Below are 21,091 nucleotides of genomic sequence, written 5' to 3'. Positions count from 1 at the left end.
TCATTCACTTTTTCTTCTGAGCTGTTTCTGTCTCATCTCCTTGTAAACTTAAAGGAATTGTGGAAACAGTGTCCCACAGGCAATAAGAGTTTCTTGGTGGGTGGGAAAGTTTCTTTCCTTTGCCTTGAAGGAACCTCGCTGTTGCCATGCTTACTGGGTTTGAGAAGGACCAAATGACTCTGTCTTCCCATGAATACTGTAAGTTAGAAAGCTGACAAATAGCTGTCCTCCCTTACTGAATACACAGTTTCTGTGTAACTGGCCAGTCTTGGATACAGATTTTCATTCATGCTGTAAGAACTGAGAATTGACATTTTAGTTGTGGTTTACATCATTTCTTGTATGTACGGCCTCCTACTTGGAGAACAGTAACATGCCAAGTGTTTGGTGGTGATGTCCAGCTGGAAGCTCCCCAGATCATGTACCCAGAGGAACTGACATGCCTCAGTTTTCTTGCTAACAACAAATGACGGTTTCACGTAGCATCTGTGAGCTCAACCAACCTAAAAAGTCCTCAGGGACACTTGCTTTTATTGGCTCCTTGGGCTGATGCTTCTGGGTTCATCCACACCTGCTGTTGAGCAAGCCAGGACTTAGAAATAGCAATGGTTTCTTGAAAAACTGAGCTGGCGTATTTTTAGAAAAGAAAAAAACCACAAAACCCAACAAACCTTTTGCATGTTATGGATTGGACTTTTTCAGGCCCAGTGACGTTATGTCAGAAACTTCTGACCATACCTGTTAGTGACCGTGGACTCAAGGTGTGGGGTGGAGGGATCGTTGCTTTCATGATGAGAGCTGGTTCTGTGAGTTTTGCTGGATTCAAGGGGTATGAACACTTGGAACAGAGCCAGTGCTGTGCTACTTAATCATTATCATCATTAACTGCATGAAAATGCAGTAAAGACATTGCTTTCCTGTGAAATGGATAATATTAAATTAAGACATAGCAAGACTGGAACTGGCCACAGATTGAAATGCATTTCTACTGTATTATCTATGGGGAATGAACAAAAGACATGAAAACCATCTATATTATTATATTAGAAAAAAAAAAACAACAAACCCAAAACAAAGCATCTCTTTGGTGAGTTCAGTTCCATGATAACTGCATTCCTTAAGTGCATTATTGTGTGCTTGAGTATAAATGCTTGATTTTGAGTCATAGGGTACAATGAAAACCTGAAGTGTTTAGGGGAGCAAAACCAATATGTTAAAGTATGCTATTTGGTGGTTTATCCTGAAAAAGGAGTAAACTCCTGTATGTCAGACAGTTTTTTTTCCTTCTTAACTTCTTGGTACCTAATGCCTTAGAAAATTACAGTCGCTTCTATTATAAGAAGGATCAACAGGGATATAATAATCCTAATGCACTGCTTCTTTAGTACCTTTCCTTTATAGATCTTAATACACTTTTCTATTTAAAGCTTCATAAGACCTTTGTGAATAAGTAAATGGAATTTTTTTGTAGGATAGCTTCAATCCTGCTTAAATTCTATTTCCCCCCTGCCTCTGAAAAGCAATAGCATCTATTTAACTGTGCATACCAATGCTGCAGAATAGTTTATAAAGGTAATGTAAGAAAAACTCTCTCCATGCAGAGCTGTCTCAGTTCAGTGCTGAATATGACAGTAAAAATCTTACACAGAAAGAATCAAAAGTAGTCAAGGGTTTTGTTTTTTTTCTCATACAGAAGCAGCTCAGACTCATGAGATCCTCTAATGCTTGGATGGGGTTAATATTGGTTTAGTATTAACTTAGGCATTGGTCATTTTCTGAGGTTTAATGTAGATGAAGTGATTTGTCTGCCTAAAGCTCTGTGTAGGATCAGAGTCTCAGAAAATATTGTTTAATGAACCATGAGCCCAGCTTCCAGTAGCATGTGGTGGCTCTTGTCATTCCTGACAGTGCACCCGAGGACTTGGGAGGCAGAATAAAACACGGCTAGTTACAATACCTTGTTATCCAAAATACTTGCTACAGCATTGCAGCAGTCTTGTGATGTTAAGCTGTATGGTGTTTGGGTTTAGCTTTACACATACCAGTTACAGCATTCCCTGTTTAAACTTCTGCAAAGGAAATAATAATTTTACTTCTTTTCATGCTATTAATGACTTATTGCCCATAGAGGGGAAAAAACAGTAATGCATAATTTAAGCAAAAATATGTGCTACTAATTACTGATATACATAACTGGTAGTTACTTGTATCAGCCAATATATATTTCCCTTACTTGTGTCAGAAAAGGTGGGGTTTTTTCTAATGGAAAAAAAAAAAAAAAAAGCAAAGTTCAGCTATAGCAAATAGGGATAAAAGCAGTTATCTGCTGTCATATCTTTCAGTAGTGTATTTGCATTTTTTTAACATCTAGTATACTTAATGCAACCAAATAGACATTAAAAGTGAATTGCTATGAAGTAAATAGCCGTTTAAATTGACACAATTTACTTCAATTTGCTCAAACGCAATTTACTTTATTTACTTCAAGGCTGGTTTACTACATACTCCTACTGCTCTGCTACTGTATGATAGTTTGCTAAGCTGTGGAAGCTTGATCACTTAAAGCGGTCTTGATCAGACATTTCAGCGTTGAACCTGTTTTCAGCAGGAAGTTGGACTACATGAGTTTTAGAGTCCCTCCTACCCTGAGTAACTATAATTGCTATCAACTCTTTTAATTGCTTTAGACAAAGATAGGCAAAACTTCAGAAATTACTTACATGTCCTGGTAATGATATTTTTCACAATACCATATAAATAACCATTCTCTTTGTTCTTCCATGTCAATTGAACCGTTTGGAAAAAAATCCTTGACTATGAGATGAAAAATGCTTTATCAAAAACTTGACTGCAAAGTATTCAGTTTGAAGATTGCTTTTCCATACAGGAGTTTGTGATTGTAATAAGTAAGAAATTAATTTCTTTTCAGTTGAAAATGCCTTATTTGAAAATCATGCACTTTACCAGCACAGTACTAGTCGCTAGTTAAAGGTTACTCCAAACAATTGCTGTGAAATATGAAAGAGGTAATGATCTGTGTGTTTTTTAAATCTCTTCTAGCTAAAAAGAAGAAGAAACCAAAGCTCTTAAACAAGTTTGATAAGACCATTAAAGCTGAACTAGATGCTGCAGAAAAACTACGTAAAAAAGTAAGTTTTGAATGTTTCACTCAGGACTGTAGACAGTGGACAAAAATGAATAGAACAAAAATTAACTTTGAAAAGGGAGAATTACTTTTAGATTGCTTTCTGTGAAATTAACTTTTTAAAATTAAATATTCAGTGCATGTTTGTCCTTCAAGTTTCATTTCTGCTGGCTAGTTTATTTTAAATTTTTTGAAGCCATAAGTGTGTGTCTGTTCATGTGTGTTTGCTTACCTTTACCCTTGAAAATATTTAGCTTAACTGTTGAATTCCTATCATCAAGAAAACTGCTTAAATTAATCACACAGAACCAGGTTAGTTCTGTCCTATCACTGTTGTCCATTTGAGTACTGAAGTCAACTATTATCAGAGAACTTAAATACTGTAAGCATGTTAATATGGATCTCTCAGTAAGTGTTCACATGCTTTGTGAGCATTAGATGCAAATCTTTGAGGTAGGCTTTGTTTCTGTTGGGATTCTGTGTGTGTCCTGTGAGTGTCTCTGCTCCCGTACAGCTGCTTAGAGCACAAAGCAGATGTTCCTGCTTCTTACCAGTGGCAGCAAGACCTTAATATCAGTCAGTCAGTCAATCTTGGTAGTTCTGAATTTAATAACTTGACTATGAAAATCAAACAAACAAAAAAACCCCCAACAATAAACAAAAACTCTTCAGTCATCTCCTCTGATAATTTCCAATTTTATTCTTTTATTTGAGTGTTTCAGAAAACAAGACCTTTCCAGAGATGTCCCTTTTCCAGATGTGAGATTGAATAGTGAAGCAAGACTATGTGACTGTTAGAAATGAGAGACCTTAAGTGTTGGATGTAAATCTTGTAAAAATTCCGATATGCCTCACAGACATTCCTAGCACATGGAGAACAACTGCAGGTCTTTGTTGTACCTGGGATTTGAGATGGCTGAGGAATGACATACGCTACTTTCAGTACAGTACAATAAAAACCATTATAATCACTGCAGGTGTAGGATTGTTCTTGATTTTCAGAAGACTGACTGTGCAGTTTTAGCTTTACATTGCCGTCTGTGCAGCCCCAGAGCTCCTGCAGGTCTATGATGGGGCTGAAGGGCTACTACATAGAGAGCACTAACCTCAGGCTGCCACTGCTGCTGCTCTTCACTAGGAGCCTTGTTTACATGTTAGAATACAAAAATAAAAAGTAATTCCATGCTTCGTGTTACTTACACAATTAGTTGATCAGAGAAAGGCATAACAGAAACTTTCGATGAGCCTATAGGGTCAGTTGGCTCTTTTCCTGCCTGTGTCTCTTGGTGAGTTGCAGACAATCATGCTTGTCTTGCAGGAAGCAGGACAAATTTAGTAACAAATCAGACATATGTAATACTTGAAGATATCAAGACAGTTGTGTGTAATAGTCCACTCGTATTTATAAAGCTGTAAGAAGAATTGGAAGCGGCAGCAAGATCTGATGCCAAATTTTGCCAGGCAGTGCTTAGTTCCTATTTAACAGTGCAGCTGGTTCTTCTCAGCTTCCATCCTTACTTGCTAGTCAGCATCAATCATGAGAATACCATAGTTACATTCAGACTTTGTATGCGACAGGGAAGAGACACAGAGTACATGTGAGGTGTCCTGAGGGACATCGTTATGCAAAACATTTGGAGGAAACAGCCACACACTATGGATAAGTCTACCACATTTCCCCTAGAAAAACTGTAGTTATGGTACTGTTCATCGGGTGAGGTATGCAGAGAGGAAAATTCCACATATGTCCAGAACTTCCTTTCTATTCTGTGTTACATTCGGTTTGGATTTTGTTATTAGCAATAGAATTTTTACATTTTTATATGGACAGGTTACTGTCATCTCAGCATTTTTTCCAGTCAAGAAAGGGAAAGTGAGTAAAAGAAAAACAATGTTATTCATTTTAACCAAAGAAAGCAGATAATATTGTTTCATAAATAATGACAACGAATTTCTCTTAAATAAGCAGGCAATCCCAACAAAAATATGAGTGAAAACTGTTGATTCAGTCTGCATTTTTTGTTTTGTTTTTGTTTTTTAATTGGGGAAACTAATGTGTTATTAGGTCATGCATCCTTCAGCATTTTTATTAGATAGAATTGCTGATAAATACCTCTACTTTCCAGGGAAAAGTTGAAGAAGCTCTAAGGGCCTTTGAAGCATTAGTGAATCAATATCCACAGAGTCCTCGAGCAAGATACGGGAAAGCACAGGTACTAAAAGACAAGCCATAAATTTTAAAAAAGGTAAAATTAAACCTCTTTTAACAATAGAGTTCTAAACCCCAGTCAGACTTCATTTATAATTTTATGGATGTTTCCTAGGGAAAAAAAGAATTATGTGATCTGTCATATTGTATCTGTTTCAGTCCGTGATCCTTCCCCAATTACTTTGGGAGCTTTTGTCTAACTTTAGTCTAGTGGGAAGTATTGTAAATAACACAAAAATAAGATACATCCTGTAGATCTCATGAAAACTGTCAGAACGGTAAGAGATAAATCTCAACTAATGTCCCAGTGCAGGAACAACAGGCAGAACTTAGCTGTTACACACTGTTTGCTGCAGCTGGTAAATCAACATATCAGTCAGCTCTAGGCTAAATGCTGCTTTTTGCCTAGTGGGAATAGGGAAGGGGATTTGGAGTTTTTATAGAGGGAGTGTTAAAGGATAAAGAATACAAATTCTTAGGCAAGGAGGCTTAAGTAGCTTTTTCTTGTGGAGCGAGTTCTGTTTCAGGTGTTCCCCTCCAAAAAAGAAAGCATCAGAAAATAAGCTCCGCGTTCATACTACTTTTGTATTTTCATAAATAGTAGGATAATCCCACTGCACTAGTTGTAATAAAAGACTGCTTGAACTCATGGTAATCAAGATGAGCAAAGTGAAGCCCTCACTGTAGAAGGGAATTGTGCTGTTACACAATTAATGAGGCACTTGAATTGGAGTCACAACCAGTTTTCACTTGATTAATAATAGTCATGCTAAAACCAAAGCCGTGATTATCCAAAAAACTATCACACAAGCACTTGATACATAGTAGACCAAAAACTTCAGTGCTTTATGTGAGGAATAGTCTGCTGAACTATTTGCCTTCTTACAGTAGGAGACCACTTTGGTTCATATAGGTGATGGACTTAACTCTGTTAAATTACACCTTTAATATTTACCTTTTTTTTTTAATGAATCTACTCATTATACCTAAGACAATGTGCTTCCTGCCTCCTCATTAGCTCACTGCTTTTAGGGAGGAGGGCAGATCATTGAAGCCAGCTGTGAAGCTTATTCTCATTCAGAATTCCCCCCTCAATGACACAACTTCATTTGCCCTTTACAACAATTTGTAGTCACCACCTACTACTTTAGTAGTGCTTAAAAGGTGACAGACCATGATCCGAAGTCATAATTACCATACACTTTCTGGGAATGTATAAAAACAACTGTAAATTCATTTCCATTTTCAGTAGCCTTTATAGGCTCATACTAGTCTTTTTACTGAACACTCAATATGACCAATGACAATTTTATCGAATCCAGTATGTATAAGTTGAAGCTGTTTGAAGGAATGGGAAAATCATGGGCTTCACTGACAGATGGATTATTCTTAGGATTTACATTGTAACACAGTATTACTTTTAAATGGGTATTTATACTAACACAACGCATTCGAATTTGCTATTGCTCATCACAAACTAAAGGTAAAACTGCAGAAAAGAGTAAGGGTAAAGGCCAGGAATTCACCACAAGAGTGTACTTTTCCATTTCTATGAACCATGAACCAACATTACATGCTAATTTTGTAGCTTCAGTTTCTAATAAGACATGAGGATTAATTTTCCTGGATCTTTTAATAGCTTAAAAGGCAACTGTTTTCCCCAAAATTCTGCAGAAGATTTCATAATTAAAGTGTTTTTCAGAAACGTGAGCAATTCTGTATTTGATATCTGGAGCTACACTTAGGCCAGATGAAAAATATTCTACAGAAATCGTTAATGCCTTTAAGGCTGAAAAGAACAGTAGAGAGGTCTTAAGCCTCCTTATATGATTTATAGCATCTGTACTGGTGAATTTATGCAGATTTTATGCTGACAATTTTTGTCTCTTCCTTATGTATCTTTTAATTTTTTGCCCTGCAATTCCTTCAAAAAAAGGAAAAACAAATTTCCTAGTGAATGTACAACAGAAAAATAAATTATCTCTTAAAACTGATTCCTGAAGTTATCATCTCTAAAAACTGGCTGATCAACTGTTTGGCTGAGTAACCATGTTGTTTGGCATTTCCCATACTCAATTTCAAAGTAGCTCAAGGAAAAAAGTAATAGACAGAAGTGAAAAGATTCTAGATATTTACTACAGTGTATACAGCTAACACAGTTGAAGCTGTTTCATTTAATGTGTATGATGATACAACAGTGAATATAGATAGACCAATAAGAGCTTCTGCACCTGCAGTGCTTGTGATGCACCTGCACCTTGCTCCACTAATTGACTTAAGAAAGAACATAAGCCAATAAAAATAGAAGTATTTGGGAATGATGCATTAAACACATGACAATGCATGCATTTGTATAAACGATTCGAAGTAATGCTTTAAAAATTCAGCATTTGAGATACAGTCTTATTTTTTTTAGCTGTGGAAACAAATTATGAAAATGTCACACCACAGGTGAAATCAGTCGTAGCTTTCATTAGCTTCACTGAAGCTGTAATTTCACAGTAGAGATCTCATATATCCTTTGCTCTGCTCCTGAACTTGATGAACAAATTTAAGTTCTGAAAGAGTTGTATGGTAGATATTCTATCAACGTTTGCAAAAGTAAAGCCAATTCCTAATCAGTTTTCTAAGAGTGTAATAAATTTGTGTCAGAATATATGAAAGAAATGTTTGTTGGTGTGTTTTGACCTGTGTATTGCTGCCAGTGTGAGGCTTAGTATACAAATAATCCATAGGCAACAATTTACATTTCTTCCATATTATTAAAAGGGGATTGCTTCATTTATTTTCAAAAGCAGAAATTATGACTTCTACAAATACTAACGAAAAATCTGTGTGAATGTATGTTTTAGGTGCAAATTTTCTCATACTTATGCTTTCAAACAGTTTGCAGGAAACAAGAATCAACAGTAATTCTAATCTGCCTTACCATAATGCTCAACCAAATAAGTTTTCCATTGTTATGCCAAAATTATATAGATTAAAGATAATTCTAAAATTATTCCCATAGTCTAACAGTTGCGTAGTTTGCCTTTTAAGAAAACAGTTATTTTTAAGACTAATGGATTATTACGTGTTCTAATAATGATTTTGTGGTTCTTTCTAGTCTGAAGATGACTTAGCTGAGAAAATGAGAAGTAATGAGATGCTGCAAAAAGCTATCAACACCTATGATGAGGTGGTTAGTCTGCCAAATGTCCCTTCAGATCTGATAAAACTGAGCTTGAAACGAGAAGCAGACAGGCAACAGTTTCTTGGTAAGTTTTGAGGGCGGTGTGAAAGTTGTGTAAGCAAGACTTTCAAAAGATCACTAAGGACTTGAAAGTGCCAATTCCATTGAATTTTTGGTAGGACTTGTGTTCCTAATCTCTTAAATGTTTATGAAAACTATTTTAAATTCTTTAAAATTTTTCTATGGAACTAGTGTATATAATTGCTTGTGCCTGTAGGCACATGATAATAGTGCCTGTAGGCAACAATGCACTAGGTGCTATGAGAAGCTATGATGGGTGGTGGTCAAAAATTTTTATTGACAGAGAAAGAAGAAAATGTTCTTCTTTTTCTACTGAAACTGAGGGAAATCATGAGGAAATTAATGGCATACACAGAGTAAACACACCCAGAATAAACCTTCAGTAAACACAGAGAAGAATGGAATTGAACTTGGGGGCAACATCTGAAAGTTTAGATCTCAATTCTGTGATGTATGAGAAGTGCTAATTAGAATATAAGGCAGTCAACTTTGGTGGAGAAAAGAGTTCTTTTCCCATGGGTTGGATTTTAATGTCATAGAATCATAGAATCATAGAATCATTTCGGTTGGAAAAGACCTTCAAGATCATCGAGTCCAACCATTAACCATGCCCCCTAAACCATGCCCTGGAGTACCCTGTCCACTCGCTTTTTGAACACCTCCAGGGATGGTGACTCAACCACTTCCCTGGGCAGCCCATTCCAATGTTTGACAACCCTCTCAGTAAAAAAATTTTTCCTAATATCTAACCTAAATCTCCCTTGCCTCAACTTGAGGCCATTTCCTCTTGTCCTATCTCCAGACACCTGACAGAAGAGACCAACACCCTCCTCACTACAACCCCCTTTCAGGTAGTTGTAGAGAGCGATAAGGTCTCCCCTCAGCCTCCTCTTTTCTAGACTGAACAACCCCAGATCCCTCAGCCGCTCCTCATAAGACTTGTGCTCAAGGCCCCTCACCAACTTGGTTGCCCTTCTCCGGACACGCTCTAGCAGCTCAATGTCTTTCCTGTAGTGAGGGGCCCAAAACTGAACACAGTACTCGAGGTGCAGCCTCACCAGTGCCCAGTACAGGGGAACAACCACCTCCCTGTTCCTGCTGGCCACACTGTTCCTGATACAGGCCAGGATGCAATTGGCCTTCTTGGCCACCTGGGCACACTGCTGGCTCATATTCAGCCGGCTGTCAACCAGCACCCCCAGGTCTTTCTCTGCCGGGCAGCTTTCCAGCCACTCTTCCCCAAGCCTGTAGCGCTGCATGGGGTTGCCGTGACCGAAGTGCAGGACCCGGCACTTGGCCTTGTTGAACTTCATACGATTGGCCTCAGCCCATCGACCCAGCCTGTCCAGATCTCTTTGTAGAGCCTCCCTACCCTCAAGCAGATCGACCCTGCCTCCCAACTTGGTGTCGTCTGCAAACTTGCTGAGGGTGCACTCAATCCCCTCATCCAAATCATCAATAAAGATATTAAACAGAACAGGGCCCAACACCGAGCCCTGGGGAACACCACTCGTGACCCGCCGCCAACTGGATTTCACCCCATTCACCACTACCCTCTGGGCTCGGCCATCCAGCCAGTTTTTCACCCAGTGAATAGTGCACTTATCCAGGCCACAAGATGCCAGCTTCTCCAGGAGTATGCCATGAGAGACAGTATCAAAGGCCTTGCTGAAGTCAACTTATTTTGATCTTGCTGTTCCTCAGCAAGACCTCATCTAGGAAGTTGAGGAACGTACTTAATTTTAAGCACGTAAAGCATGATTAATTTCATAATGGAAATATGGTAGAACTATTGCTTAACACTAGAAATGTGTTTAATTACTTAATCAACTAAGACTAAGTTTATTTTATATGTTTACCTAGTTTTGTTGAGCACTTTGACATCTGTGTATGAAAGAGCAGCCAAAGCTTAAATAATGTTGTTACTGCTACACTGTGAACAGTTCTCCACTAGAGGCTACCATAACACTGCATGATACGCATTCGCAGTATCAGGTTCTCCTGAAATATTCTTTGTACGGCTACACCCCCAGTGACAACCAAGCAGCTGAATATGCTCCTATCTGCACAAGTTTTTTTCAAATTCTGCTTCTTGATTGTTAGCGAAAGTGGAACACCTGGCTCTGATTTGTGTTTTCTTACATGTTGTGTAAACATCTTACTACTGTTACTCATACCTGGAGTTGTTATTAAGTCTTGTTCAATCAAATTAGGTCGCATGAGGGGTTCCCTGGTTACTCTACAGAAGTTAGTTCATCTGTTTCCCAGTGATACTTCATTCAAGAATGACCTTGGTGTTGGTTACCTCTTGATAGGAGATAACAGCAATGCCAAGAAAGTATATGAAGAGGTAAGTTTCCATTCCAGCCAAGGAAAAATATTATTTGCGTTTATATGTTCATTCTAAAGATCACTTGCTTTTAACTTTTTTAGTTGTTAAACATTTTGCATGTCAGGTTTTGAAGGGTTAATATAGATATGATTTTTTAAATGGAGTTCTTAATTATCTTCCAATTTTAATTCAGATTTCCTGATACTGTCATGCTAAATGTTTTTCCACATAGACAGAGAAATGCAGGTGTTTTTCATATGCCTAATAATATTTGATTTCTTATACTTTCTGGTAGCCAGATTTGGAATATATTGACAACACATATAGATGTAGTGCATAGTATAAAAAAAGATGTCTTATCTGCAAGACATGGAAAGCAGAAGTAAGCCTGTTTCTTTACAGGAACACTGTCTCTAACCATGTGATGAAGTAGTTCAGTACTCACACAGCTATTTAACCTTTGTTTTTTTCATTATTTTTGTAGGCAGCCTCAATTCTGTTTTTCTTTCATGATGCTTGTAGTGTGGACAGTTCATTGCATTTATATTCCTACCTTATACTATGGTTATCAGGCTGGGGAAACTTCAATGCCAGGAAGGGCCACTCTGCTCCTGTGATCTAGAAACCCTGTTAACATCTGGAAACTCTCTGACAGATGCAGAGCTTCACATCACTGGTAGAGCACAAGCTGTCAGCACCTGGTCAGAGATGATCTTGTTGATGTTGGCACACTTGTTGCAGTGCTTGTTTGGTACAGGCGTGGTATGGTAGTTGGCTGGTTATGTAGACTGAAGATGACTCAGCATGATTAGTACCAGCTCCTGAGAATAAAGGTTCAGTTTTCCATCCCCCACATCTAGCAGTCTGAGGGGATTCTCATCTCAGGTGGTTTCTCAAAGAGAAGGAGGACATTCAACTGCATGTTTGGAAGCAGGAGCTGAACCCTGATAATACCTTTTGTTTTTTTTTCTCATGCTCCTCTGGTAGTCTCAGATGTTGCCAGAATAATGTTTGCTTTGCTACTTTGGCTACGTTGTAGGTACCTCCATAAAACATTTCTGTTCAATAATTTTTGACCTGCTGTCAAAATTTCTCAGAGAACTGGAAACATCAGCTTTTAAAGATAGAATTTGTTAACCGAACCTGCTTCTCAAGCTGCAAGGAACGTGAAAAAAACAGAAACATACTCCTTTTGGGCAAGATTTTCCTTTGCAATTTTTCAGTATTTTGCTACAAATAATATAGTTAGAATTTCTCAATATCAATAATCACTTTTTATAAATGGAAGAAGGTAATGAGTTTGCTATATAATCACTTTGATATTGAGTTTGATATACTTCAGAAGAAGTGTATACTGCTCCGATTAAGAACAGATATGCAAAATAAGAACTGGTCTGCTCTTAATATATTGTTTTTCGTGCTCCCATAGACTAACCAGTGTAATTACTCTGTTTTGCAGTTCACTAACCACTGAAATAGAATAGATCATAGTGATATTCTGTCCTTGTAAGAGAGCAACAAATAAATACCTTTTCAAAGGAACTGGATTTATTCTTTTAAAAAATCATGTGGGTTTTGTCCATATTCTGGCTATTCTTCAGGCTGAATTCCAGCACAGTAATGTAATTTTTTTTTCTTTGTTGTAATTCAGGATAAATTTACATGAAGAATTTTAAGAAAGGAAACATAGCCAAAGAAACAGGGAGAAGCTCATGTGTACCTGCTTTTACTCTTGGTTATACTGAATGCTTCTTACATGATTTTGGGCAGATTGCTTAGGGGCCATATGGTCTGCTCTTGAGCACTTTGCTCATCTGTTGCAATGCATACTTAGGAAGTGATTGGCATACGGTTTGGGCCTCCTACCATAGGTGCTCAGGTTCTGTGCATAGTCAATAAAGAGAGGGGCAAACTGTGAAGAGTGGTTCTGTGGACCTCCAGGAGACATCTTCTTCTTCCCATGATTTTTGAAAAACCTGGGAAACTTCTGTAGTGTAGTTAAATCCTTCTTCTCACTAGTGTAGGACAAATTAGTCATTTGGTAGAAAAATGTAAGAGAGCACAGACGAGAGCATGAACTCAGTGCTGCACAGTAGATGCCTCTGATATTTATGAATCCTGGGTTCTGGTTCCTATTGTGAGGATGTTCATACATTTTATTCAAGCGTTCTTTAATGCAGAAGGCATGGACATCTAGGAACAGAGAGCAGAGCTCAGGACGCATCCTCAAGAGAACATACCCCTTGTTCGACTAAAGGCTCAGCTTTTTGCTGATTCCCCTCTGGTCCCATTGTTTTCTTCGTGGTTGTCTAAGTTCTTGTGTATGTGCTACTTGTTTCTGCTCCTCAGGCAAGTTCGCAGCAGGAGAATCTAGACTCCAAATTTCCCATTTCCTGCTAGCTTCTGCTAGCTTCATGAGCAAAAGGTACCCATGTCCTCCTTTGCTTCCTGCTGTAAGATTTTGATCTTCATTCAGTGTTATCAGCCTGCATTAAGCGTGAGCTGATCACGTGCAACCAGCTGGACCCTTCATAGGCACTGTCCCCTACATTGGGATTACAGTATATACCACTTCAGACCACACTAACTCTAGCTTGCCTGATTTCCAGGGAATTGAATAGATGCCCAAGGAATCCTAGTGAATGAAAACTTTCTGCTTTACATTTAATAGCCAGTTTACTTATTTTCCATTCAATTCTTATTTTCCATTCCAAATTTGCTATGTCTCAGCAGCTGTTGAAGTGTTATAGTCACGTTTTTATTTCAGAAGTCTTAAATATGATATGTTCCTTCTTTCAGCTACGGAAGTGATGTGTATAAACACTGAACTGCAGATCAAGACAGTTTTGTACTTACAGCTGTAGTGTGGTATAGTCTATAACTGACACAAAATAGACTTTTCTAGTGTGCATTTCTCAGAATTTATGCTGAGCCACAGATGGAAAATGGTGTCCAACTGGAGAGGATTTTAGTTTTGCCTCTAATATTAAAGCATTTTCTTTTGAACATTACACTTAAGGACACGGAAACATAACATTAAAAGTAGTCCTAGTAGAATTTAGAGCTATTTTTGTTTTCTAAGATCTACAGATTATGATAAAATATAGTGGAAGAGAACTTCATAAGACCAGTTACTCTGCTAATAGCACTTTTTCTCCCTGCCATGCTGAGGCATGTCTGCATGGCTCAGTGCAGCATTATACAGACACGCATAAGCCAGCTCTGATTGAGCTATCTCAGGTACCAAAAGCAGAATATCCATATTAACACAGTACTCTGCCCTGGCTAATTAGCCATTGATAGCCCCAGAGGTTAATTTCTATATTCATGATTAATATTTAATGGGCTATGAGCAGTTTAGTAAAACTTATTTCTAAACATAATTAATATTGCATGCAGCAACAGCAACAGAGTAATACAATTTACATTAAATACTTCCAGTGTAATTTCTGCTGATTGTATCTCTTCGCTTCTCTTTAGGGGCTCTGAATGTAGATCATGCCTTAATGCAACTCGGCATAGTTTAAATGAACCGTAATATAGAAAATTCTATTCTGTCTTAATTAATCAGATAGCTTTATACTATAGTTAAAGGAACTGTAACGAAATTATATGGCTAATAAATATTTCTGTCAGTCATTTATTTTGCCCTGCAGGTACAGATTCTTGGATCAAAATAATTATACACACAATGCTGTAGTCAAAAGGCATAAGATGCATAAGGTGGTAGCATATCCTTATACTATGGATTAAGCTCATCCTTACTATGACTTGCTGGGTTCACCTTTTGCTAATAATGTGTCATGCTACGGACTTCAAATAGCTTCTCAAATTGATTGTTCCTTCATAGTAGCTCTTTTCTGCAAAAAGAAGTGAAATGCTGCTATTTTTAACTCAAAACATTTTATACCCATATTGCGCTGATTTGGGTTTTGCTTGGATGTTGTTTGTAGGTAATAAGGTTTGAGAAAGCAGAGAAATTGGCCCAGAGAACTTGTTATGGTTTTGCTTGTAATTATTTTGATTGAAAAATTAGGTTAGACAGTGACTGGAAAAGGCAGAGGGAAATGGCTGTAATGTGTGCAGACATTTTATCCATGGCATAAGTTTAGTAGCTTCAAAAATGGATTTAGGCAAGAGAAATTGCATCTGTCCGTTGTTTTGTATTTAGCGGCTGTGCTAGACATTCAGCAGGTATCAGCCTCTGTAATTCCAGTGACTGCCAGGCTCTTGTGATGGTCCTCACAGACTGAGGATCTGTCCTGATAAGACTGTCCACCCTTACTTCAAGGAGAGAAGAGGTGTAACAACAGATTAACTTGACCATGAAATTGACGTCCCATAGAGCTACAAATGATATTGAATATATACATCATAGAAACATGGAGCTGGAAAGTAGATCAGGACATTCTCTAATTTTCCCCTTGGCTGAGGCAGACCAAATGCACTTAAATTATCTCGCTGATGTTGGGGGTGTATGTTTCAGAACTCAGGCCAGCCAGCGTCACACTTCCTTTCCCTGAAACACTCCCCCGTACACTGATCCTTTCCTACACTTGTCCCTGTACTCACAAATCTTTCTCTTGCACAGTCCCCATGAAATATCCATCTCTGGATATTTGCCTATGGGTTTTCCTTTCCTGCAAAATTAAGTCAGGTTACAGACATTATCTGAATCTTGCTCAGGATACAAAATCTTTTAGCTTAATTCAGCACACTAGGTCTTGGTCTTGGTCAAAGAGTATAGCACACACCTATACAAGAAGAATGTATCCATCACCTTCTAGTGTGAAAGCACATTGAATTACTACTGCATTAGACCTCGCGTTACCATCTTATAGCTTTCTCTTGGCCAGGCAGGTGTAAGCTCTTCCAGAGAGTGCTCCAGTTCACCGTAGTGCTGAGAATGCCCTTTGTGTTCCCAGGGTCTGCACAGTCCCATTATGCGATGCAGGCATTATTTTACAGCATCTTCCTCAACAGTACTCACTCTGCTTCGCAGCATAGTATATTTTCTCTTGCCAAGGCTAGTTTGCCACCAGTATAAACCTATCTAGCTTTAAACTATTTCAGGTATAATTCTACACTACGCTTCCCATGACTGTGCTGTAGACTTGTTCAAAAGCAGCTCCTTTCCTTCAGATTAGTCAAACTTGAGATATGTAACTTAAGTGTTAAGGAATGGTGTTAATTCTGTAATGTAGGATGCCGTAACTCAAGAGAGAGGGTGGAGAAAGACAGACAACAAAAAAATAATGCAATTCAGAGATTCCAGTTGGAATAATTTTACTTCTGAGACTTTAAAGTTTGGCTTGTAATAGATTTTTCTGGAGAAGCACAAAAGTGAATGGGGAAAAGGAAGTACCGCCAAGCCAAGAATTTATCTGAGAGTCAATGACGGAAGAAAATGTCATTGCATGACTAAATAGTAATATGTGCACAGGTTTGTTAATTTGCATAGATCCATACATGAGTATTTAATTCATTTGCTCTCAAACAGGTTCTAAGCCTGGCTCCAAATGATGGCTTTGCCAAAGTACATTATGGCTTCATCCTGAAGGCAGAAAACAAGATAGCAGAGAGCATACCCTATCTAAAGGTATTTTTCTTTTCTCACCCACAGTAAATATTTTACCTGTAAAAAATAAAATTTGAATGTATAAAACATGTCAAGGTAGAAGCATACTAATCAAAAATCACAGTTTAAGCTATGTGTTGGCGTTATATTGCTATATCACTGCCTATGAACTGGAGCAAGCTTGTACATTGAGAGTCATCAGTTCTTAAACATCAAGTATTTGTTTTATTAGTGGTTAACCCTAAGTACACAGCTATGAGTCTCAAATTGTTCTGAGTTTGGCAGTATGCTGCAAACTAAAGGCTCTTGAAAAATCCAGAGGGGCCTTGTGTTTACTTCTGAGTGTTTGGGAAGAAATAACACAAAATGAAACCTTAATCCAGCTTTCTAAAATGCTTGTGTGTAGGTATATAGGGCCAGGGGCAAGCGTCCATCTCTGAATATGCCTCTGTCCTGGAGGGACTGAGGAAGAGCTCATGGCATTTGGAAAACTGGTAATGTTTCTTAATGGCTTTTTACTGAAATGTTATATTCATCCAGCCTAAGTTCTGGGTTACCATGGTGGTTATGTTTTATAGCCAATTTCATAGCCTGTCTCTTGCGTAGAGTTGGCAGCCTATTTAGAGCAATCAAATGAACTTTTAGAAGTCCTATTGAAGTTTCCCTTATACCTTTTTTTTTTTAGGAAGGACTAGAGTCTGGTGACCCTGGCACAAATGATGGACGCTTTTATTTTCATCTGGGTGATGCCTTGCAGAGAATGGGAGACAAAGAGGTACACGTTTAACATGTTCTTGCTTTAAAGTCTAAACCTCTGATGGACTGCAAAATCCAGAAAAACTTTTAAGCACAGGCTCAATGTTGAAAGCATGAGTAGTCCTATTACAGTAACAAGCCAGCATATGTGTGTAGAGGTCAAGATGAGCAACAGCAAAAAATCTGCCATTGGTATGACAATACAGTCTCTTAGCATCCCTTGCTTTAGAACTAACCTAAACTTTTGAAGCTCGCATGGGGCAGTTTGAACCGAGGGACCAAACATTTTTCAAAAATTCAGTGAAGATGTTTTTAGAGTCTGTTTTCTGCTCCTACCACTTACAACAAAGATTTTAACCAGAGTTAAAAAAACCAATTACATGTATATCACTGTACTGAAGTTATCTCATAGCTCTGATATAAGAGTGTTTTGTAAACCTGCCTTCTTTCTCGAAGTGACCTTGAGCACCAATGAGTATGTGATAAAAGGAGACCATGAGAGGACTGAATGTCTGGGCTGAGTTACTGTATTTGTTCAATAATTAAAGTACCAAACAGATCAGAAAAGCAGAAATTTGTGCAACAAATCTGTTGCATGCCCAACAAAAGCAAACATGTGCAACTGAAAACCATGAGTTTCCAATTTGTTAATTTAAAACTAAATTTAATGTAAAAGCCAAATTTAAATGTGTGAATTAGCATTATTGCCATGGTAGGGGAGCAAAGGGCTTTTGTTGAAGACTGGTTTTAGTAGTGAACTTTACTATGTGCATGAATTTAAAAACAAACCAAAAAACCCTATTCCTGGATGGAAAATGGGAAAAGAATAAGAATAAAAAAGCATAGTGGACCTGCTTTTCAATCAGTTATCTAGTAATAGGTCTGAAATATTGATACCTAAATTATTGTAAAGAATGTTGACCTCTTGAGTATATTGGCCCAGTCGGTAGGCAGTTCTCCAATATCAACTATAGACAGGTGGACTACAATGAAGCCTACGTTAGTGATCTTTCTTAAGCCTAGTTGAGGTTAATTTTCTTTTTTTATAAATCATGGAACTTTTATTACAATACCTTATACATACACTGAAATGCAATAATATCTGTGGTTCTTTAAGGTAGATTGTCTTTTCTGAAAGTACAATAAATTATTCTTCCAATGAAGTTTTTTGAATTTAGAAGTTCATTTACAAGTGAAATTTTCCAAAAAGGAAATCCTTGTATGCTTCCGTGGGATATTCTGGGTTGAATGATTGAACCCAGAGCATCCCATTACAACATTTGACTAAAGATACCACACAGATGTAATTAATGTATATCATCCCATTCCCCAGGATAATTATGTGTTAATGTTTATGGAGTTAATGGTCAAATCCGTTGTAGAAAAAGTTTTAATCAATGACAAATGAACTTCTTGGCACAGAGGAGGCTTTTAAATTTATCAGTGGAAAGTCCACTGTTAAGCTAAATTTTTCTTACTGACCTTGCTACACTTGCTGAACTTCAAGATTTAATCAAGGAAACCAATCAATATTTAAGGAACATGTGAAATTGCTACCACTGAAGGTTTGTTGAAGGTAGATATTCATCTATTAGAGATAAATTAGGAATTATGAATGTGGTCTTGGTAAGTGTTAGGGAAACATTGTTGAGTATGCCCTTTCCAGCTATAATTTGATAAAGTGCCAAATTGACTTAAAAAAAGATAAATTAGAACTGTGGAAGGTATTATAGAACAAAGTGCTGTTCACACAGAATGTATAAACTGAGTGCATCTCAAACAATTACTTTCCTGGAAAAGAAGCTATACTACTGTTGTAGCTGTCCTGAATAACACAGTGGTCATTAGTTAGTCTTTCCACTGCCAAGATCCGCATGTCAAAAGAAAGGTTTCTGATGGAAACTCAGGACTGGAAAGGATGAGCAAGGCAACCTAACCCTACTCCATGCTGTCAAAGGCAACCTCATAGCACAATCCTTCTATTAGATAAGGATTAACAGTATTATACATCGTGATTACAGCTGCTGGATCTTAAAGAGCAGCAACATTCATACTCATCAGTCAGTGGCTGAAACAAGTAATTCATCCCCCTTATCATTTGGGCTAACTCCAGACATTGCAAATGAATGCAGGCAGTCAGCATGAATGATCTATTGATATTCCATTGCTATTACAACTTACATCTTGGGGAACATATGTTATAAATCATAATGCTTCCATTTCAGAGACTTAACCAAGATAACATCAAAATTTAAAGATATACTGTGTCTTACCCAAAGGTAATACACTTTTTTTTTTTTTTTGACCCATACACAATTTTACAAAGCTTTTCTAGGGAAAAAAGATGAAAGCTTACATATGGTCTGCTGTTATTCTGTTCATCCACACAGTTTTTCTGTACTTCAGATAAATACTGTAAGGCAACATTCTATTGTGGTCTTTCCTCTATAATTCAAAAGAGTTATAAAGATCAAAGCACCACATTTTTTAAAAGCTTGAAGAAAACTTACAGACTCTCAAAAAATAATCTGTGGTTATAATATAGAGACTTATGTAAAAATTTGAAGACAAAACCGCCCAAAGTAATTTCTTACCTTGTATCTCAAAAGAAAGATCTCTGAAATGACACCTGGAAATTTTTAGAAATAATCCTTTACATGAAGAATTTCCAATATCTTTCTGTTTTCTTGACTGACTGCTAAGACTAAGTAAGTCTTAGTAAGTCACACACTGTTCTCATGGCTGATTTGTATCCAAAAAAGTTTTATTTTCCCTTCTAGTTTACTGGCTTCAAGGTAAACATAAATAATAAGCTGACATTAATTGTTCTCCTACAGATATGTTTATTTGATTGTATGTTTTGCTTTCCATTAGACCGCATATATAAAATGTTTCTTCTTTAGCTTAAGAGTTAGTACTGTGGGTTTCATTTTAATAAATCTTTTGGTTTAGCCTTCATGTCAAATGTGGGCAGATTAATGGACAACTGTCATATGGTCGTGAGTTAGAATAGGAGAAATGACTCTGAAAAACAAATAACAATTAAAATAGTCGTGCAGGGAGACTACCATACCAGAATGCTACTGGGGACAGTGTTCATTTTGTCCAGATGTCATGGTTTAACCCCAGCCGGCAACTAAGCCCCACGCAGCCGCTTGCTCACTCCCCGTCAGTGGGATGGGGGAGAGAATCAGAAGTGAGGAAAAAAGTGAGAAAACTCATGGGTTGAGATAAAGACAGTTTAATAGGTAAAGCAAAAGCTGCACACGCAAGCAAAGCAAAACAAGGAATTCATTCACCACTTCCTATCGGCAGGCAGGTGTTCAGCCATCTCCAGGAAAGCAGGGCTCCGTCACGCCTAACAGTGACTTGGGAAGACAAACGCCATCACTCTGAATGTCCCCCCCTTCCTCCTTCTTCCCCCAGCTTTACATGCTGAGCATGACATCATATGGTCTGGAATATGCCTTGGGTCAGTTGGGGTCAGCTGTCCCAGCTGTGTCCCCTCCCAACTCCTTGTGCCCCCCCAGCCTCCTCGCTGGTGGGGTGGGGTGAGAAGCAGAAAAGGCCTTGGCTCTGTGTAAGCACTGCTCAGCAGTACCGAAAACATCCCTGTGTTATCAACACTGTTTCCAGCACAAATCCAAAACGTAGCCCCATACCAGCTACTGTGAAGAAAATTAACTCTATCCCAGCCAAAACCAGCACAGCAGATTTTCTGTATTCTTGCTGGAAAGAAAAGTGGAGGGTTTGGTTTTTTTGAGGAGAACTTGGCAAGGAGGTGGGTACAGCCTGGGAAGGTGTAGGGGGTGCATTGT

At 37.9% G+C, this 21,091-nt stretch overlaps 1 protein-coding gene across 16 annotated transcripts in view; it reads left to right on the top strand.

Annotated features, from left to right (window-relative positions):
* The window catches only part of ASPH (aspartate beta-hydroxylase), a 124,389-nt gene that overhangs the window by 79,197 nt on the left and 24,101 nt on the right, over window positions 1-21,091 (top strand). For all 16 annotated transcript variants that reach the window (XR_008235353.1, XR_008235354.1, XM_052788328.1 and 13 more), the window contains 6 exons: window positions 3,061-3,149; window positions 5,272-5,358; window positions 8,461-8,611; window positions 10,821-10,957; window positions 16,440-16,538; window positions 17,203-17,292. Coding sequence is in view for 14 of the 16 variants with exons in the window: in XM_052788328.1 (XP_052644288.1) it covers window positions 3,061-3,149; window positions 5,272-5,358; window positions 8,461-8,611; window positions 10,821-10,957; window positions 16,440-16,538; window positions 17,203-17,292 (653 nt within the window). In the remaining 2 variants the exon portion in view is untranslated. The remainder of the gene's footprint in view (window positions 1-3,060; window positions 3,150-5,271; window positions 5,359-8,460; window positions 8,612-10,820; window positions 10,958-16,439; window positions 16,539-17,202; window positions 17,293-21,091) is intronic.

Source organism: Harpia harpyja, chromosome 5 (genome assembly GCF_026419915.1).
Source record: "Harpia harpyja isolate bHarHar1 chromosome 5, bHarHar1 primary haplotype, whole genome shotgun sequence".
Classification (NCBI taxonomy): domain Eukaryota; kingdom Metazoa; phylum Chordata; class Aves; order Accipitriformes; family Accipitridae; genus Harpia; species Harpia harpyja.
Note: the sequence above shows the minus strand (reverse complement) of the source record. Positions and strands in the feature narration are given on the sequence as shown.